The 20,667-nt window shown below is 43.1% G+C and overlaps 1 protein-coding gene across 3 annotated transcripts; it reads right to left on the reverse strand.

The window, feature by feature from the left end:
* Positions 1–286: 286 nt before the first annotated feature.
* nadkb (NAD kinase b) lies at positions 287–18,866 on the reverse strand. 3 transcript variants are annotated; one of them, XM_030363220.1, is made up of 12 exons: positions 18,650–18,866; positions 17,927–18,203; positions 10,471–10,554; positions 9,551–9,680; positions 8,703–8,811; positions 7,214–7,299; positions 6,617–6,719; positions 5,994–6,202; positions 3,303–3,402; positions 2,511–2,668; positions 2,021–2,103; positions 287–1,590 (listed from the first exon to the last, which is right to left on the reverse strand). In XM_030363220.1, the coding sequence occupies exons 1-12, from the start codon at positions 18,678–18,680 to the stop codon at positions 1,431–1,433; spliced, it is 1,530 nt and encodes a 509-aa protein (XP_030219080.1). In that variant the 5' UTR covers positions 18,681–18,866; the 3' UTR covers positions 287–1,430. The 3 variants fall into 3 exon arrangements, with proteins under 3 accessions (XP_030219080.1, XP_030219082.1, XP_030219081.1); XM_030363222.1 differs by having other exon boundaries at positions 18,676–18,862; XM_030363221.1 differs by having other exon boundaries at positions 18,600–18,861.
* Between the last annotated feature and the right edge of the window lie 1,801 nt (positions 18,867–20,667).

Raw genomic sequence — 20,667 nt, forward strand, 5'->3', positions numbered from 1 at the left:
ACGGTTCAGGGCATATCCTGCCTAATTAGTTTGGGGAAAGTTGCTGGTCAATTAAAGTTGTAATATTCAACACCTCAATTGCGGTGAATCAAGTCAATACTTAGCCATAACTAACCTTGTACCTAAATGACACAAACCATACCATTTCAAACGTTAATTACTTTATCCTAAATATCGTATGCAAAAATGTTTGAAGAGATATGGATAATACATGACCTGGACTAAAACAGGTTAATCCGTTAATATATTCCAGTGACATTAAACAATTCCCGAGATAAGAATGACAATACATTTTATGTAATTTTTTATTTCATTCATTGTCTGAACCTGCAGCCAAACTTTTACTCATCCCTTGCATTATTGGATAAAGGTTTACCCAGGATGTCTGAAAACCTTAAAACTAATAGCAAAGATGTAACAGTGCACACATTTGTAGGTGAAAAACAACATTAAGTTGAGGTGCATATGAGAAGTCATGCAAGGTTGTCTTTGGTATGTGTTGGTAGCTCTGAAGTCCCACATGAGGTTTGGTGGCCCCAATGTTTCCAATAAATAAACATATTTTACAAAACACTTTAAACAATAATCCATCTCTTTCATCACACTGGTTTCTAGTTTGCAGCAGCTAACTCAATGTAAGCCACACTTTATTTTGCTAAAGGGGCAGTACAACCAGAGTCCATTGAAACGGATTTGGCGCTGAAAGTCCACAGGGTTAAACAACGGAAGCCAGTGTTGCCACCCCCGCTCTTTGCAAATGGGCCACTTCAGAGTTCTCCATAAACCCCGGCTTCTAGGAATCCGTGTCGTGTTTTCTGAATAAACTAAATGCAATGTCTCGGAATCCTCTCCTTGTTTTCTGACTAAACTAAATGTAATGTCTAGGAATCCTCTGCTTGTTCTCTGACTAAACTAAATGTGATATCTCGGAATCCTCTCCTTGTTTTCTGACTAAACTAAATGTAATGTCTAGGAATCCTAGAAAAAGTGCTTTCCCATAGCAAAATATATATCAAGCTTTCGAGTTTACTCGATAACGATTGGATTTCATTGGATTTATTAGCTAACCTAATTAACACACATGTTCAGTACATCTATAGGTTTCAGAAAACCAACTATCTGCATTCCTGTTTTATTAAAGATTTTATTTACATAACCTTTGTAGTGACTTAAATACAAAGGCTTCATAAGTTAAAGCGATATATGTTCTATAATCCAAACTAATGCTGAAGACATGACAGTAACTTTCATGTGGCCCCCGATGAAAAACGATGGCCCTAAGCCCGCCCACCCCTGCCCTAACCCCGCCCACCCCTGCCCTAACCCCGCCCAACCCTGACCGCGCCCACCCCTGACCTAACCCCGCCCACCCCTGACCTGACCCCTCGTGGTTGGACTCCAAGCCTGGGCGGGATGCCCGCGGGGCCCTCTCAGTTCTCTGTGTCCGAGGAGTCGGAGGGCTGGGCCAGGCCGGCCTGCCTCTTGCGGACGTTCCAGTGCAGGCACTGGGCCAGGCTCTCGAACCAGTCGTACACCAGGTCGTGGCAGCAAATGGACGGCACCGGGTAGCAGGACGCCGTGATCTTGATGCTGTGGAAGGGCAAATATAAGAAAGTGTGTGTGTGTGTGTGTGCGTGTGTGTGTAGGTAGGTGTGTGTGTAGGTGTGTGTGTGTGTGTGTGTGTGTGTGCGCGCAGGTGAGTTTGAGTGTGCACGGCAAAGTACCCTACATGCCTACGGAGTGTGCATGTAGGGTACATGACCAAACCGCACACAGTGTGGGGGCGCTCTGTGTCCACACTCACTGCTCCCATGGAACAAACTCCCCGAGAGGAAACGCACAAGACATGGCTAGACATGTTGGGCATCGTCAGACATATTACGTTTTATTTACAATGCTTGGGCCAAGAGTTTGGTGCGAACGTCATACTTGGGGGCACGCAAGTCGTGTGTGCAGGTGTCTTTAGGATGTGGTGCTAAAGGGGCCTCGCTGGGGGGCCGGTGGACAGAGCACCACTCACCAGTCTCCATGCTGGATCTCCTGCCTCTTGCGGCCGTCAAACGACACCCAGGCCGTGTTCCTGGCGTCGGGGGAGAGGGTGATCTGTGTGTGTGTGTGGGGGGGAGGGGGGCGAGGGGGTTTCAGTTATTAATTCATTATCAGTTATAGCAGTTATTAGTATTATACAGCCCTGACCCTAACCATGGTAAGGGTTATTCCAAACTTTATTTATTAATGTATTAAGAAATACCTCAGTTAACGTGAAGACAATTAGAGTAATCTACATCATGACCTTCAGTAAATGCTTTCTAGCATTTACTGAAAGCATTTACTACTACAACCATCTGATCTGAAAGATCAGATGGTCTGATCTGAAAAGATCAGATGGTTGTGATCATTTATGTTTCAGCCTAGAATCGCTGATACAACCTTTAAAAAGTAAAGTGTGTACCCTTAAAAAGTAAAGCGCGTACACTTAAAAAGTAAAGTGTGAAGTGCCGGTCTCTCACCATGAGCTCCACGCCGGCCGGCACCACGATGGGCCTGAAGGAGAGCGAGTGTGGGCAGATGGGCGTCACCATGATGGCCGGGACGTTGGGGTGGATCATGGAGGCGCCCGCCGCCGCCGCGTACGCCGTGCTGCCCGTCGGCGTGGAGACGATGACACCTAGCACGGAGAGAGCGAGAGCGAGAGAGACAGAGAGAGAGAGAGAGAGAGAGAGAGAGACACAGAGACAGAGAGAGGGAGAGAGAGAGAGAGAGAGAGAGAGAGAGAGAGAGAGAGAGAGAGACACAGAGAGAGAGAGAGAGAGAGACACAGAGAGAGACAGAGAGAGAGAGAGAGAGAGAGAGAGAGAGAGAGAGAGAGAGAGAGAGAGAGGTTTTGTTTAACGTACAATGTGACACTTTTCTTCCGTTTTTTAGCCTATGCATGAATGTTTAATATTGTGTGAACAGCTTTGCCTAAATGCTGGTGGATATGATGATGGAACTCAATAAAGCTCAAGATATCCCTCTAGTGGGCCGAGCTGGTAACAGCAGGGTGACCTATTTACTCAAGGTAACCAGCAAGGGCTGTAACGCATGTAAAGGTAATGTTGAATTTTTATTAAAGGTTTTACAAAGAAAAATGTGATAACTGGATTCATTTTGAAAAAAAATAGCTACTATCCATCCTGTCTGCGTTTGGTGGCATGGTGTAATTAAAGCCACGGGCCTTATCCACCAACCGCTGAATTCAACCCCCCCCCCCCTCACTGCTAGCCTCCAGAACCAGCGGTGTCTCGTGGCCGCTCCCTCACCATCGCCCTGCACCGACGTGATGAGACGCCCGTTCAGGTACAGGTCCACGTTGGACAGGTAGGAGGACGGGCCCCTGTCCACCACCACCTCGTTCAACACCTGCACATGCGCGCGCACGCGCGCACACACACACACACACACACACACACACACACACACACACAGACTATGTGAAGCAAAATAAATAACAACTGATACCAGCCATGATAACTTTCCCTGCTGCTTTCTAGATTTTTATTGCAATGATAAGATATAGATATATTTCAAGACATCCAATTAAATTACTCATAATATTGCATGAGACAGTCTTGGGTGGGAAATGACGTCGATCCAAAACCACTAAGTGGGTGAGAAACTGTTGTTTTCCCGACCAGAGATCCAACAGGAAGGGTCTGTACATGTTCAGAAAGCGACACGATGCGAACGACATCACGTCACAAAGATGAAGATAAAAATAAGTCCCACAGGAGCAGCCACTCCTCTATCGCTTGACAAGTACATCCTGTAGCCGTTACACCCAAGCACCCCCCCCCCCCCCCCCCCGCCCTATGACGTTCAAACAGGCCACGTCGCAGGGCCATCTCCCCTTAACAACCAATCACAGCTCAACCAAAATGCTCGGGCTTGCGACTTCATGTAAGTGGACTACATTTGCACGGGCTTTGGGGTTCAATAGGCGTCCGTTCATATTGTAATAACGTTATTGGAACACAGAGTAGACCCAGTGTGCTCGGAGGGGTCCAGACTCTGTAACCGTGGTGATCAGCCCGTTGCAGCAGACCTTGGGTGACTGGCCGGCTGGGCCCGACATGAGGTCACCCCGGCTGGGGGCCAGACCCAGACCGCAGCTGCTCATAAACCCCCCCACCATTGAGGAGGGGGGGGGGGGGGTCAGGGCAGGTGGTCCTGGTGACAGGTGTGTGTGTCTCAGTCAGTGTGTCTGTCAGTGTGTGTGTGTGTGTGTGTGTGTGTGTGTGTGTGTGTGTGTGTGTGTGTGTGTGTGTGTGTGTGTGTGTGTCTCAGTGTGTGTGTGTGTGTGTGTGTGTGTGTGTGTCAGCTGGTCTGTGTGTGTGTGTGTGTGTGTGTGAGCTGGTCTGTGTGTGTGTGTGTGTGTGTCTCAGTGTGTGTGTGTGTGTCAGCTGGTCTGTGTGTGTGTGTGTGGCATGTCGTTGTCCGGGAGTGTCACACTCCGGCATCAGAGCAAACTCACATCCCTCGGCTCAGCCGTTGCCACGGTCTCTACGGCAACAGGCTCAACAGAGCCCAACAATATCCCACCCCTCCCTCCCCACCCGACTTTTATTTCTTGCTCTTCCTCCAGCTGCTTTATTATGACTGTTGCCATGGCGACTCGGACATGGCCCCGAGGGCTGGTGCCTGCGTACGTCCTTGCGCAGACGGAGGCAAACGCGCAGATGGAAATGTTTGGAAGTCGATCGCCAAGGCAAAAACACACACTCTCATTCACACACACACACACACAAACACACACTCTCATTCACACACACACACACTCTCATGCACACACAGACACACACTCTCATTCACACAGACACCCAAACACACACTCTCATTCACACACAGATACACACACACACACACACACACAGATGCCATCTTCCTGTTTGAGGGGCTCGGCTGGGGGACGGTTCTTGTCCATTACATCATTTGGCTGTGAGCTGAACAGCGGGGAGCTAAGCGGTGACGTTGGGTTAAGGTCACAGCAGCCCCGGGGGGAAATGCTCTCAAAACCGCACTTGTATCAACACAGCTGTACTGACCGGTCACCTGGCATCCCATAATAATGACACAATGCTCCAGCCCCGAGGACTGAGTGAAAGGGGTGTCAGAGCAAGATGTGCTTAGACAACAGCTTGGGCTTCTAATGACTGTTATACAAAGTTAGCCATACTGCTATTTATAAATACACTGAATAGTAAGGACCTGGTAATAGTAACCTAATAGTATCAGCATCACATGCATTATTAATCAAAAAGGTACTGACCGCAAACCCTTTTATCAAAACATTGACAAAGTGCATATGAATGTCGACCATATGCAGTGAAGGCAGGTCTACACGGGTTTAACCTGCAAATAACATATCAGAATCAGAATCAGAAAGGATTTAATTGCCAAGAAGGGTTTTACACCAACCAGGAATTTGGCTTGGTGATTATAAACTTATATATATATATATATATATATATATAAACTTAATTATATAACAACGACCGTCCGATCTTGCTGGGTCTGAGTGGTAAAACATGATCTTTTTGTTTTCGTTTGATCGGTCGGGTCAGTACAACAAACTGTTGAGAAGGCTCGGACCACAGTGGAGAGGATCTCATCTCATCCCCACACAGGCCCAGACGGGTCCCTGCACCAGACGTTCCCAAAACAACAGAAATGACGGGTAGTGGGAAAACAAGCAGATCTGATTGTTTTCTTTGGCACCCAAGCACGGCAAAAAATGAATGAACAAAGCCTGGACTACATCCCAGCCGCCCGTGCTTTTTCTAATAGCATATTTTTTTCAAGAAATAAGCGCGAAGAGGCAGGATATAAACAGTGGGCATAAAAGGAGACCAAAGCCCCATGCTCTGCTAGTCCCACAGGTAACTCTACTACCAGGTAGCTGTTATTTATTTGTAAATTTGTCCAAAATATAAACCACGACTCCGGGGCCTCACCTGAAGCTGCAGGGTGACCTTGCCGGCGTCTCCACCAGGGGGTCCGTGGGGGCAGAGGAAGCCGTTGTGCTCCTCCCCCTGCTCCTCCCCCCCCGCCTGCTGCTGCCCCCCCTCCTCCTCCCCCTCCTCCTCTTCCTCATGGGGCTGCTGCACTGCAGCCTTCACCACCTTCACCTTCAGCCGGCTGCGCAGGGTGATGGCCGCGTTGCCTGGATGCACGCACACACGGGTACGCAGACACACACACACACACAGGCACACACACAGACACACGCATCGGCACACACACACACACACACACACACACGTGAAAGTTAATGTAGTTCAATGTTCCACAAACCAATCATAGTAAAACCGAAGCAGGTAAATTGCTGCACACTAAAACATGTGCAAATGTAGCAGATAATTGGAGGAACGTAATTTGAGCTTAATTGCTTTGACTGCTTATGTAAAAAATATATATGTATATTTAAATATATGTATTGTTTATCGATCAAAGCGCCCAAAGGAATTTTCTGACTAGAACCAATGTAGTACAAGAAGCATCGATTCAGTGGCCAGTTTGCTGATATTCCAACACATTCACCTATGAACCAATACATTCAAACCGTACTCCCACATACCTTCCAACACTTTGGCCACCTCCGTCTTGTAAGACTCAAACTTGAAGGGTGTGAGAAATCCCAGCGAGCCCAGATGGAAGGCCATGACTGGAGGGACGCTGCCCTGAGACAACAGGATAAACAGTCAGCCTGAGAGTCCAACCCACTGAATGAGGCAGGCACCGCCACTTTATTTATATAGCGGACTCAACGTGCTTCACATTGAAACATTGTCATGAAATCTAATTAAATAATATAATGGATAGGTAAAAGAAAACAAAAGATCTAGTAAAAAGTGCACAATAAAATGAAGTAATAAACTAAAATACATACGTAAGAGAAAACTTAAGGCAAAGTAAAAAAAATGAAAGTGCAATGAATTTAAGATTTAGCAGAAAGCTAATGCAAACATAAAAGTCTTCCTTCGCTTTTTAAAAGTGTTCAGAGTTGGGGCAAGTTGTAAATCCTCAGGGAGTATATTCCAGCTATTTGTTGCATAGTAACTAAATCCTGCTTTCCCACGCTTCGTGTTCATTCTGGGGAAAGATTGGTCTCAGAAGATCCTAGCGGTCTAGAAGGCTTAAGTAGTGGAAACATTTCAATTCAAAGTGTGAGTACCTGGAACAGAGAGGACGCGTAGAGCAGAGTGCCGTCTCCGCCCAGGCAGATGATGAGGTCAATGCAGTCCGAGATGTCGTCGAAACCTGGGCTCCATTGAAACCAAACCAGGGATCAATTATTGGATCAATCACCATCGCACTCAACGCCTGAGGTAAGATTAACAAGACGTGTAAATCTCATCACCAAGGAATAGGGATGCACCGAAATTAAAATTCTCGGCCGAAACCGAAAACCGAAAATGAGGAAACCAAGGCTGAAAACCAAAAACCGAAACACCGTAAGAAATTATTAGGACAATTATTAGTACCATTTAGGGTTGCCGCGGTATACGGTATTAGGTTAAAAAGGTTAAAAGTTTGGCAGTTTGTCTTTGCACTGTTTTATTTTTTATGTGTTTTTTCATAAAAAATAAAATATATACAAACCTAATAGATAGGCTACCTAATAAAGCGTTAGAACACGCAAGACCGGTAACCATAGCAAAAAAAACCCGCGAAGCCCAATCCCTACGAGAGCTCCCCGCGCTACGGCCATCCGGAGGCGCACAGAGCTTTTGGCCGTGATATTATATATAAAATTATATTATACTATTCGTTATACCGATAATTGGCGCGCTGCCAGACGCTGTCACTGAGTGTGAGAGGAGAGTTCACGGAGAAGATGGCGGTTGACCTAGTTTCAAAGTTTATACCGTTTATACTCGATAATAGAACCCTAGTACCATTGCATTTATGGCTATGACTGTGTACTAACTTCGTTAAAATCAAGGCATTGCAATTTTTGCAAATCGCTATACGTGAGTCTTTCTCAGAAACATTGAAAAACGTCCACACCGCAGACATATTGGCGCTTCCAGACAAGCGTGTGCTGGCCGCCCTTTTTGTTTGCGTCATCACAAATTTCTGTTTCGGCCGTGTTGTTTTGGTGATAAAAGTATTTCGGCCGAAAACCGAAAATGCGCTTTTGTTCCATTTTCGGCCAAATTTTTTCGGTGGCCGAAAATTCGGTCCATCCCTACCAAGGAATGTACACATCAAATATTTGGGTTTATTATTGTTTGGAGAAGGCTCACGGGGCAGGTTTGAGAGTTGTACAGAAAGATCAGCAGACAACGATTTAAAAAAATAAATAAAACTCTCTCTCTGCTCTCTCCCTCCTGATGAATCTGAAACATTTAGTGGCGATGCATTCACGCTATTGTGTGTCACCTGCCTCTGTCAGCTGACAGCGGCAGGCATGCAGTCAACTGGACCAAGCCTTCTCAGAGCAGTTCACTCACTAACAGCTGCCTAAACAAGAAATCTAGCGCCTAAATCTTACCTACAGCACCTTTAGTTCAACACTATTAGTTAGCCTGGACTAAAAGTAAAACGTACCAATCTGAAGACCTTTTCAGTTTCTGAGAAAATACCGCATCAAACAGATGCATCAAACAAACATGCACTTGGGCAATGATGGTGGACATGAGGACAGAGAGTGGCTCCACCTTCTCTGAAGGTACAGAGTTGGTTACAGATGGATCCAAACAGCTCGTCGTCTTTAAGGGTGCCGTCCTCAACCACTCTGCGCTCCACATACACCATCAGCTGCTTCTCCTTGGACGCACAGACGGGATTGGTGAACACAAGACATGTGACGCGCAAGTACTCGAGTACTCACGTACTCAAGTACTCGATCTGGATGTTTTCGTTGACTGAAATTGCCTAGAGTTAAACGTTATTTGTTCTGTTATCTTCTTGACTAATTTCTTATTTGTTTCCTCATGAGTCCTACCTGGATAACTGACTGAAGCCCGGTTTAAGATGACCCGGTTCAATTAATGAGTTTCAAATTGCACTTGATCGCCCTAGATCTTGATCTTGAAGGCATAAGATAACCACAGATTCACATTTCTCTTTTGTGAGCAGTGCTCAAGTAGTACTTAAGTAGCACACAATATCACAGGAGTACTTCAAATTGACTGAAAACGCACATCCATAGTCAGCATACACACGCTCCCCCAGTAAACACACACAAAAGCTAGCAGGAGTGGACAGTAGGGCTGAAAGATTTGAGGAATAATATAATTGCGATAATTTCGACCAATATTGCGATTGTGATCCAGTATGTGATTTAGTTTTACAGTTCCTCGTGTTCTGTATTGTTCACTAAACAAGCAATAAATCATTCTATAATATGACCAACATAACATTGGAAGCAGTCAACATATAATTATGTACTTAAATATAAATACGAATCTTACAGATCTCCTGCCAGTAACAACGTTTCTGTACTTTGACCGATTAATCGGTCAGCCCCGGAGGACGGTATAGCGGACAGGGCAGCGGACGGTACCTCCACGAGGTAGCGGCAGAGCTCCTTGAAGGGCTCCACCAGGCTCTCGTCATGGATCTTCCTGATGACCAGCACGTTGGACGGGGGGTTGGTCCAGGTGAGCCTCTGGCTCGCCGGGTCCTGGATGTGCCTGGAAGGACACAACAAACAGTCAAAATCACACACACACACACAAACCGATCATAGACACCGCAGGTACAGAAGATTATAGGTTAAAAAGGGGTTCTAGGGTGGCACAAATAACAAACCAAATCTCAAGAAAGTAAAATATTAAATAAAATATTAAATAAAGTACTACGATGTAATTGTTGCAGATTTTCGGTTTGTTACACGTAGAATGTGGATAGGGTACGGTAGGATTTAGAATTGGATCACGCATTATTGTTAGATATCAACGTTAGAGATGAATGAGTATTACCTTCGGTCATCCATTCATTCATGTTAGATACAAGGTGGATATAAGGTCCAAACTCCAAACAGAACACACTTTCGGTTTTTCTTCCATCTGCGTCTAAACAACTGCCTGTGAATCTGTAAATTCGTATCTCTCACCATGCGTGACTCCTTCCCTTTGATTCGTTTGAATGGTAGATGGCAGACATGATGGTAAAGAGCTCAGAAAGTTTATTCTCAAACAGGTCCAAGGCTGTTGTGGTATGGCCTGACAAACTGACAATCCGGAATTTGTTGAGTCTTCAATGGACCGTCCCACTTACGGGCAGCACCCAATCACAGCTTGCCCATGGCCATTCTATGTTATCTTTTCTGACAGGGAAGTGTTGTGCAAGCTTCTGTGTCAATGTCCAAACAGGGCGAAACTAACTACAGAATCAAAACAATCAAAAACACGTCTTTCATGTGACGTTCTTTGTGTTCAAACCTAATGTGTTTGAACACTGTCATTACATCAGCAATCTTACATGACTGAAGTGGGATTGGGTAGAATACAGGCTTTGGGTCCAAAGTGGGTGGCAGGGTATGGTCCATGGAGAAAATGGGCTCTCCTGTAAAAGGGAAGTAAGAAGCAAAAATATATGGGTAGATGACAAATGGGGGTGAAACAGAAATTTTTAAATTTCTAAATTGCTTGAGAATTATATGAATTTGTAACGTTCAAATACTGACGGGTTTGAAACTGCTAGAGGTTAGCAGATTTTTTTTCTCATTATGGAATTTATTAAGCTTCTCACAAAGGTCCAGACAAAATTGACATGACATAACCATAAAATTCAAATATCTAGATGTTATTGATTTAAAATAAAAATAAGGTATGCTTAAGTTTAAGAAGTATTCTCAAAGAATGATAATTCAAATTCTGCATATGAATTATTTTCACAGCAGTTTTTATCACTCGCTCCCGTGGATTATTTTGGTTATATTATGCAATGTTTTCAAATTAACATAATTATTAAAGCTAGTAGTAGTAGTAACAAATATTTAATTGTTTTTGAAGTGATCTCACACCACAGGACGAAATGGGACACTATATGAACATTTATGACATTTATTGAATAATTTTGTAACAACAACAAGATAAATTGGCCATTCTGGAGGCATCACTTATAGAACAAATGATCAGACCATAATGACAAATTGTTAGAGACAATATTCAAAATAAGATGTAGAAATTATTGTAGGTAGGATGTAGGTGAAATGGCAAACTTATGTGTTGAACATGAGCCAGTCCAGTTTGGTTTGTTTTGCAACTTGACAATAGGGCTCAGGCTCGGAAATTGTACCAACTATTTCACTCAGAGTAGTAAATACTATCCTCTTTGCAGGCCACTTGAAGGCATTCTTCTTCCCATGTTGGACAATACAGTTTACCTGTATTTCCTCTCCCTGCATTTTTAACACTTGGCCCACATATCGCTTCTATTCATATTTCACAATGATGATCTTTCCCACTTCCAACACGTCTTGGTCACTTTCAACATCTTCATCCAAGAAGGACAGGATAGGTGGTCATCTCTTGAGCTGGACTGTCAGTGGTCATTGTGACTTTGGTGAACTTGAAGCAGCCACACACTTTTGGATAGCTGCAGAAGCAACTTACTGCCCTATGAAACACCTCCCCTGGTGTGTACCTTTGCCTTTCACAGCTGGGAGGACAGGAGGGAGCAGTTTGTCAAATAATGCTATGTCCTATTCCTCTATGCATTTAATGAACCAGATCTGCCATCTGCTTCAACCAAGCTCCAACCCCATCAGGAGCTCATTTTCCATGGCCCCGTTCACTGTAATTCCAAGCGAGACACTGGATCCCCCCGGTAAATGGCACAGTACTCAATAGGAAATAATTTCCCTTATTGTGATACTGTGTCACAGGACCATCACTGATAAGGTGGATTGACTCAAACTGTGTGTTATGCTGCATTTTCAAGCACACTCATCGTGCCTCAGAGATTTTGAGACGGTTGCAAAACTTTGAATGGCCATTTTTGTGTAGGCAACCACTGTATGTATGGTTACTTGGTTTATATTTCCACCAAAGTGGAAAGATTGAATTTCTGCGTTCAGTTTGCATCCATCATTTTCAGAGAAATCTACGTGCAACACCAAATTGTTTTCTTGCCATTTCCCCTTTAACTCCCTCCTTTTGGCTGTTTGGTGCATCGAATTAAATTGTTGGGATGCAATTGATTCCAGATGATGCTGGAAGGTCTCTGCCAGCTCTCCAAACTTGAAATAATCCCAATTTGAGTATTTCCTCAATCAAACGGCCTGTGCATACATTCTTGCACAGCTATTGCTTCTGTTGGCCTGGTCTCTGTTACGTGCTTGGGCCTGTAGCGGGCAAACTGCCGATAAGACATTTGCAGTGTGAAGCTAGATGCTTGGTTGTATTCGGAGGGTAGCTCACTCTAGGTATTGGTTAGGGTTAGGGTTATTAGGGATATTTTTCCGGCCTACGGTTTCCCTTATCCCTGCCAAGAGCCTGCTGTTCTCATCCCTGGAAAGAAAGTTGCTGACTTGCTGTTTTTTTTGTGTTGGGGCTCTTTTCGGCGAAGGTCTGATGGTAGTTTGGCATGCTTTCTTAGCTTTATTCCAGCCGTGCTTTTGAACCCTCATCTTACTATTGACTTTTTCCATGCCATCCAGCATTGCTATTAGCTCCTTGTTTTTTCTTTCAAGCCTCTTCGTTTTTGCTGTCAACTTGGATTGAAAAACCTTTTTGGGGGGACTTGGAATTGGGGAGAGAGAACCATGAGCAGGAGAAAGATTAAATGGACTAAAGGACTCATCAAGTTCTTCATGTGATGGGGGAGTGATGTCCAAAATGGCTGCCAGATCCTTCTTCTTCTTCCTGTTCCTTGTTTTTGTATTCTTCCATTCCACACGAAGCTTTGCTCTCTTATGTTTTGGGAGGCTGGTTATGTTTCGTGGTTGGATTTCTCCTTTAGGTTTCTTTTCTTGATATCTGTTGACTGAACAGAGACATCAGTTACAAATGATCACCTTTGAGAATGTTTAACCAACTCCATTTCCCTATTATGAACGTATTCACTTTCTTCTTCTCTCCCTAAGGATCTCCTCATGCTTGTCTTCATCCTGCGCTAACCTTTCCCAGTACCTCTTTTTAATTTCTTTGCTCACGCCTCAAACTGACAAAAATCACTTTAAAAACAATGATCAGGTAACTGTTACTGTTGACTGTTGTGTTTAATATATGTTAAGTATATTTATAATATGTGTAATATTGATATTATGTGTTTAATATATATAGAGAAAGATATATTTATATGTATGTTTAATATAAAAAAAATTGGGCAGTACAGTAACTGAATAAGTTCATTGTTTTAAACCAAAATATAATTCATTTTTAAAAATATTTATATTTTTTCTCAAGCTAGAGCAGTCACACCACAGGACTATCAAAAATGGACACGTTCAAGGTCTGACAGAAACTATGAAATGTATCAAATTTATAAGAGATTGACACTCACCTTTCAACCTTCTTAGCACATCGAAACTTCTGGGGGATATCCTGGTAGGGTGCTTGACTAATGGTGCGTTTCCACCGGTGGGTGCGGTTCGGTTTGCAAAGGTGCGGCACGGATCGTGTTTCCACCGCCAAAAGTGGGTGTTACCCGGACTGAGTCGTACTCGTCTCGCACTCGTCTCGCAGTACTTCTCCGCTGGGGTACTGAGAGGCCTGAAAGGGTGCCGGCAAGTTCGAGCTACACAGGCCCTCCGTTGATTGGACGACAGAATCGTTACTTCCGGGCGACACGGGGATAAAAACAAACAAACAGTCCCCGTGAGGTATTATTCTGGACAATGGACATATCGCGCAAAACTTTAACTTGGGCGAACATGGAGATTGAGAGGTTCCTTTGCATTCTTGGTAAGGAAGACGTGCAGAGGGAGCTTGATGGAGCAGTTTTTATTGTTTTTATTTTATTTATTGTTTTTATTGAGCAGGCTACACCCTGTCGCGCTGCTATGATGTCACGATGTTTACGTAGCTGCCGCGGCAATCGACATAAGGCCTACCATAAGGGTACTGTCGACGGTGGAAACGCAACCTCGGAACTGGGCTGGGCTATACCGCCCCCTCACTACCGGACTGGGGCGAACCGAACCGCAACCTCCGGTGGAAATGCGCCATAAAAGACCCCTATGGTCATCCAAGTAACTGCCATTCCAAAATCTAAATCTAAGTAAATATTATTTTAGTACTTTTTTGCATTTTGTAAACTTAAGTTAATTAGGTAAGTACGTACAAAATAATGCTAAGGCATTTATTAGCTGCTCCAAAAATTTCTGCTTTATCTGACTAATATTTACATTTGATGAGTCATCAATTTTACGGTCCCACCGCAGGGCATTTTGCATTTTCACCTTCAAATAAAAACACAAAACTTTTGCATTCAAAATCATAATTTTTAAAGGGGACATATTATACCACCAGGTGTGAGTGTGATTAGCCTCACCTGGTGGTACAATATGTCCCCTTTAAGTAAAATACTGTTATATATCACAATGCCAAATAATGGTTTAATGTGAAAATGCATTTAAATTAACATTTATGCTCATTACAAAAATATCATGCGACACGTCATCTATTTGAAAATAAATGTCATTGAGCCCACTACAATGACCACAGTTGGTTTGGCAAAGTGTAGCATGTAGCAAATAGCTATGGGAACTTCGGCTCTTTTTAGGGAGCCGGGTCATTTGGATCAGCTCACCAACAAGAGCAGTCTCGTTCGGCTCCCAAACGGCTCTTCATATTACCACCTTTTATAATTCAGCCAAATGTAGCCCGTTTGACTTATGATTTGTATGCGTAGGCCTAAATATCACTTAAATTATTCAATACATCCTATTATTGTTCAAAAGTAAAAATTCAATTTTCTAATATCAATAAATTGCTGTAGCTGATGGTTTTCATATGAGCGCAACGCGCATTCCCACCCCTCGCTGCTTGCTTAAGGGTACGATCCTTTTCTATCCCCATTTTATTGGTTGCATGCATGCACGTGAAAGTCAGTCACTGCACACACGCATAGCATAAACGGAGCAACCGTAGCGCGGAGATCTTCATATCATTCTGCCTAGGCAAACTATATATATTAGGGATGGGCGTGAGGAATCAATTACTCGAGTACTCCTCGTTACAAATGAACTCGGTTGGTGGACAGGCAAACTCGAGTTTGCATATACACAAACAAAGTTTTCTGAAGCAAATGTATCAATTTTCTGTGCAGCGCCACTAACGCATGCCGTGGGCACAAAGCAAATGAAATGTATCAAATTTCTGTGTGGCGCGTGCCGTGCCGTATGTAGGCACGCCAGAATTCAAAAAGTTAAGAGATGGCGGTTAAAGCAAAGCGCAGCGAAGAATTGAAATAGGCTACTTTAAAGAAATAGGAGATCATAAAGTGAAATGTAAAATATGCCAAGCGAAATCGAGCTACCAGAGTACTACAAGTACTATGCGGCAACATATGCTCCTGAAACACAACGGTGAGTTCGGGAAAGCAGACCCGCAGCAACCAAGTGTGTCGGCTATTTTCACCGCCGCAAGACGCAGCTATCCCGGCTGTGTAGAGAAGATCACAACGCTGAGTATTTCCATAGTCCGGTGCTGCCGTTTTATTTGCAGCTTTAAATAATTTGCAATGGTAAGGCTAACTGTTTTGTTTTTGTTAAACCGTTACAGGCCTTCGACGTGATTTAAATTGCGAGACGCATTTTTATTTTTGTAAGGAAAATGTGTTTTGAAATTTTGCAAAAATAAATAATGAATACTCTGATAACTCTGACTGTTTTGATGGAGAATAAGCATTTCATGTTTGGTTGGTAATATTGCCGTTCATCATTAGGCCTATTCCAGCTGCAGATGCGTTGCATTCTAAAAATAGATTTGATTAAACGAGTACTCGATTGATCCTCGAGGAATTCCTTCGATCACTCGAGTTTGGAATTTACTACTCGTGCCCATCCCTAATATATACATATATATATATATATATATATGTATATATTAGGGATGGGCATATATATACATATATATATATATGTATATATTAGGGATGGGCACGAGTAGTAAATTCCAAACTCGAGTGATCGAAGGAATTCCTCGAGGATCAATCGAGTACTCGTTTATATATATATATATATATATACAGGTGCTGGTCAAATTATTAGAATATCATGAAAAAGTTGATTTATTTCAGTAATTATATTCAGAACGTGAAACTTACATATTATATCAATTCATTACACACAGAGTGATATATTTGAAATGTTTATTTCTTTTAATTTGGATGATTAGTACTGACAATTACTGAAAATCCCAAATTCAGTATCTCAGAAAATTAGAATATTAGTTACGACTAGTACAAAAAATGATTTTTTAGAAATGTGGGCCAACTGAAAAGTATGAACATGGAAAGTTTCAGCATGTATGGCAATCAATACTTAGTTGCAGCTCCTTTTGCCTGAATTGCTGCAGCAATACGGCGTGGCATGGAGTCGACCAGTCTGTTGCACTCCTCAGGTGTTATGAGAGCCCAGGTTGCTTTAATAGTGGCCTTCAGCTCTTCAGCATTGTTGGGTCTGGCATCTCGCATCTTCCGCTTCACAATACCCCATAGGTTTTCTATGGGGTTAAGGTCAGGTGAGTTTGCAGGCCAATCAAGAAGAGGGATACCATGGTCCTTAAACCAGGTACTGGTAGATTTGGCACTGTGTGCAGGTGCCAAGTCATGTTGGAAAATGAAATCGTCACCTCCATAAAGTTGGTCCGCGGCAGGCAGCATAAAGTGTTCTAAAACTTCCTGGTAGACTGCTGCATTGACCCTGGACCTCAGGAAACACAGTGGACCAACAGCAGCAGATGACATGGCACCCCAGACCATTACTGACTGTGGAAATTTTACACTGGACTTCAGGCAACGTGGATTCTGTGCCTCTCCTGTCTTCCTCAAGACTCTGGGACCTTGATTTCCAAAGGAGATACAAAATTTACTTTCATCTGAAAACATAACTTTGGACCACTCAGCAGCAGTCCAGTCCATTTTGTCTTGAGCCCAGGCGAGACGCTTTTGACGTTGTCTCTTATTCAAGAGTGGCTTTACACGAGGAATGCGACAGCTGATGCCCATATCTTGCATACGTCGGTGTGTGGTGCTTCTTGAAGCACTGACTCCAGCTACAGTCCACTCTTTGTGGATCTCCCCCACATTTTTGAATCGGTTTTGTTTGACAATCCTCTCCAGGGCGCGTTTATCCCTCTTGCTTGTACACTCTTTTCTACCACATCTTTTTCTTCCCTTCGCCTCTCTATTAATGTGCTTGGACACAGAGCTCTGGGAACATCCAACCTCTTTGGCAATGACCTTTTGTGTCTTGCCCTCCTTCTTTAAAGTATCAATGGTCATCTTTTGGACAGTTGTCAAGTCAGCAGTCTTCCCCATGATTGTGTGTCATACAGAATCAAAACGAGAGACCATTTAAAGGCTTTTCCAGGTGTTTTGAGTTAGTTAGCTAATTAGAGTGTGGCACCAGGTGTCTTCAAAATCTGACCTTTTCACCATATTCTAATTTTCTGAGATGTTGAATTTAGGGTTTTCATTGGTTGTCAGCTATAATCATCTTCTTTTTGGCAAAAAACACTTATAATGTATCAGTCTGTTTGGAATGAATGTATACATTCTACAGGTTTGACTTTCTAAATGGAATTAATGAAATAAATCAACTTTTTCATGATATTCTAATAATATGACCAGCACCTGTGTATATATATATATATATAAAAAATAAAAATAAACGGCTTGCGGTCGGGAGCCGACTCCCATCGTTCACTGAGAAGAGCCGGCTCTTTGAACCGGCTCGTTCACGACCCACCCATCACTAGTAGCAAACCTCTTGGGAGAGCCATCGTCTGCCGGCTCTGTTGCGGTGCTGGTCTGGGCCGACTGCTCTCGGTGCCCGGGTAACCTCCGATACCCAGTCTCCTGGAGCGACGGTTGTGACTGTTCGCCCCCACGCGGCTGTGACCTCTTCCCCTCTCGCCGTCTCCTCGGCGACTTGGACCGACGCTCCCGGTGTTTGGAGGTCCTGGATGGCTGAGGCCCCTGCCCGCTGTGGCCTGACATGGTCACCCCGATTTTGTCCGACTCTGCCCGACTGTCCATATTATCTACATGGTAAAACATAGACGGAATTCATATTTTAATAATTAAGTATTAATATTAAATTAATAAAAACAGACCAAGCAAGAGAAACATCACACATGGAAGGGTTTCTTCACATGAAATATTATTGAATCGTAACCACAATGGTCGATATGTGATTATTTTAGTAAGATTGTTTTATGATATCATTGTATTGATTGGGATAGGAAGCGGTCATCGATAAGGCAACGATTATCTCTTCTTAAACCTACAGATCAACTTATTAACTTGTATCTCGCTCATTATGGGAAATTATAATGCATGTTATGACTGTACACCATTAAATAAAGTCTTATATAAATATCGGTAAAATTATTACATAGCGACAACACTAATTATTTTAAGTACACTGAATCCAATACATGGTCATCAGCTCTCTGGTTGTTGTGAAGCTAGTGCGGAGCTAACAGACCCTCCGTGTCCGACCCTTCAGCTCGCCTCATGGGGTGTTTGTATCAGCTGCCAGCTCATCGGCAAGCGAGGAAAAGGGGATATCTCCTAAATGAACCCTACCCAAGCAATAATAATGTTTTGTTAAAGGCGAAACATGGTCGCCAAATTCAGAAGCAGATAGCAAGAAAAGCCAACATCCAAACGGAAGTGATGTTTTCGATGGACGATTAGTCAAGGATAGAGAAGCCAGACACGGGGTGGAACAGCGCCGCTTCTGCACCTGGTGTTCATATTTCGCATTCCCGGGAAAGGGGGCATAAAGGTGCCAAAAAACACACGTGTTTTTTGTGTGTTCATATTTTTTATGTAACGAACTAAGGGGATAGCATACATTCTAAACCTAACCTCCTTACATTTTGACCTGATGAAAAACCTTTTGATAAAGGCCTACTAATTGAAAAAGTAAACCGATTTGGTATAGCAATGTAGGCTCTATAGTTTTCTTGAATGAGGATTATAGTAGGCCTAACTGTAGATTTTAAGAACTACTAACCTCTGAAAACTACTACCATAGTTATTGGCGAGTTTCAGCCGCATACTACACACTTGCATCTTGTTTTAATGTCAACGCGAGACAAGAAAATATGCAAATTCTTACTTTGGTTGTGTCTGATACACAACTTTGCATCTCAGCTGAATGAAGGGAATTCACTCCTTGTCAAAGTAAGGCACTGATCATTGATTAATAAATGTACTTGTGTGTACAAATCACAGGGGATCCGTAATAGGGATGTTGTAGCATGGATTAAAGGCACCCAGTGCAACTTTATGTAAACATTCAATGAAAAATAAACATTCAATTTCTAGTCTTTTTTACACGTAGTAAGTTTCAATAACTCTATACCATTACATATCGACATTCAAGGAGCAAAGATGAGACGTCGTTGTGTGGTGAGAACTGATAGAAAATCGTAAACAACAACAATCGCCGGTGGGGAGAAGCCATTTTTCCATTGACTGGAAGCCTGCTTTATTTTGTTATTGTAGGTTACAAAAAATAAAGAAAATGGCGGCATTGTTGTTGTTATCGATTTTCTATCAGTTCTCACCACACAACGACGTCTCATCTTTGCTGCTTGAATGTCGGCATGTAATGGTATGGAGTTATTGAAACTTACCGCGTGTAAAAAAAGACTGGAAATTGAATGTTTATTTTTAAGCCTCGAAAGTTGCACTGGGTGCCTTTAAACCAATATAAATTATTATTGGCAATCACTTTTACCCTTTTATTGCAGACACTGCGATTTTAGTTTCGTATTGTAGCGACCCTGGGACAATTAAATAGTTTGTGTGTTATGTGTTGCATTGTATTTCGTTGTCCGTTATGCCAGTTGTTCTATGTGCATGCATTGTAATGTTCTTATTGTCAATCAGGGTGGGGGCCTGCACGCGAGTGAGACCGTGTTGGGGGTTGCCGGGGTAACCGGGGTTTGTTTGGGTGTCGGTTTTCTGCCGTTGGTTACAATGGGTGTGTTCGAAACCGCCTACTTGCTTACTGCTTACTACCTACTAAATATTTGGCTTACTTCTCGAATCCTTAAATAATGATTGAGTAATCCATTGGAGTAATCGACGTTCAGAAGACCGTCCTTACTTAACCACCTCAGATGACGTGAATCAAATGACGTGTCAATAACCTACCGGCCGGGCGCCGTTAATTAGTATTATAAATAAATATATAAACGTCACATGTAACGTCACAGTACATCTTCGACCTAAATTAGGCATGCAATACGAATAAGAAAAAGGCTAATTATTAAAGTATTTGAATTTTTTTATTATGTTGGCCGGCGAGAAGTAGGATAAACGGAATAATCAACTCAAACAGTTTGATATGCCCGGCTCGTGGACGGCTTACCGGAAAGCCGTCCACAGGATTCGAGATTCAAGATTCAAGATGCTTTATTTATAATAATAATAATAATAATACATTTAATTTAGAGGCGCCTTTCAAGACACCCAAGGTCACCTTACAGA

This window comes from Gadus morhua, chromosome 8 (assembly GCF_902167405.1).
Source record: "Gadus morhua chromosome 8, gadMor3.0, whole genome shotgun sequence".
NCBI lineage: Eukaryota > Metazoa > Chordata > Actinopteri > Gadiformes > Gadidae > Gadus > Gadus morhua.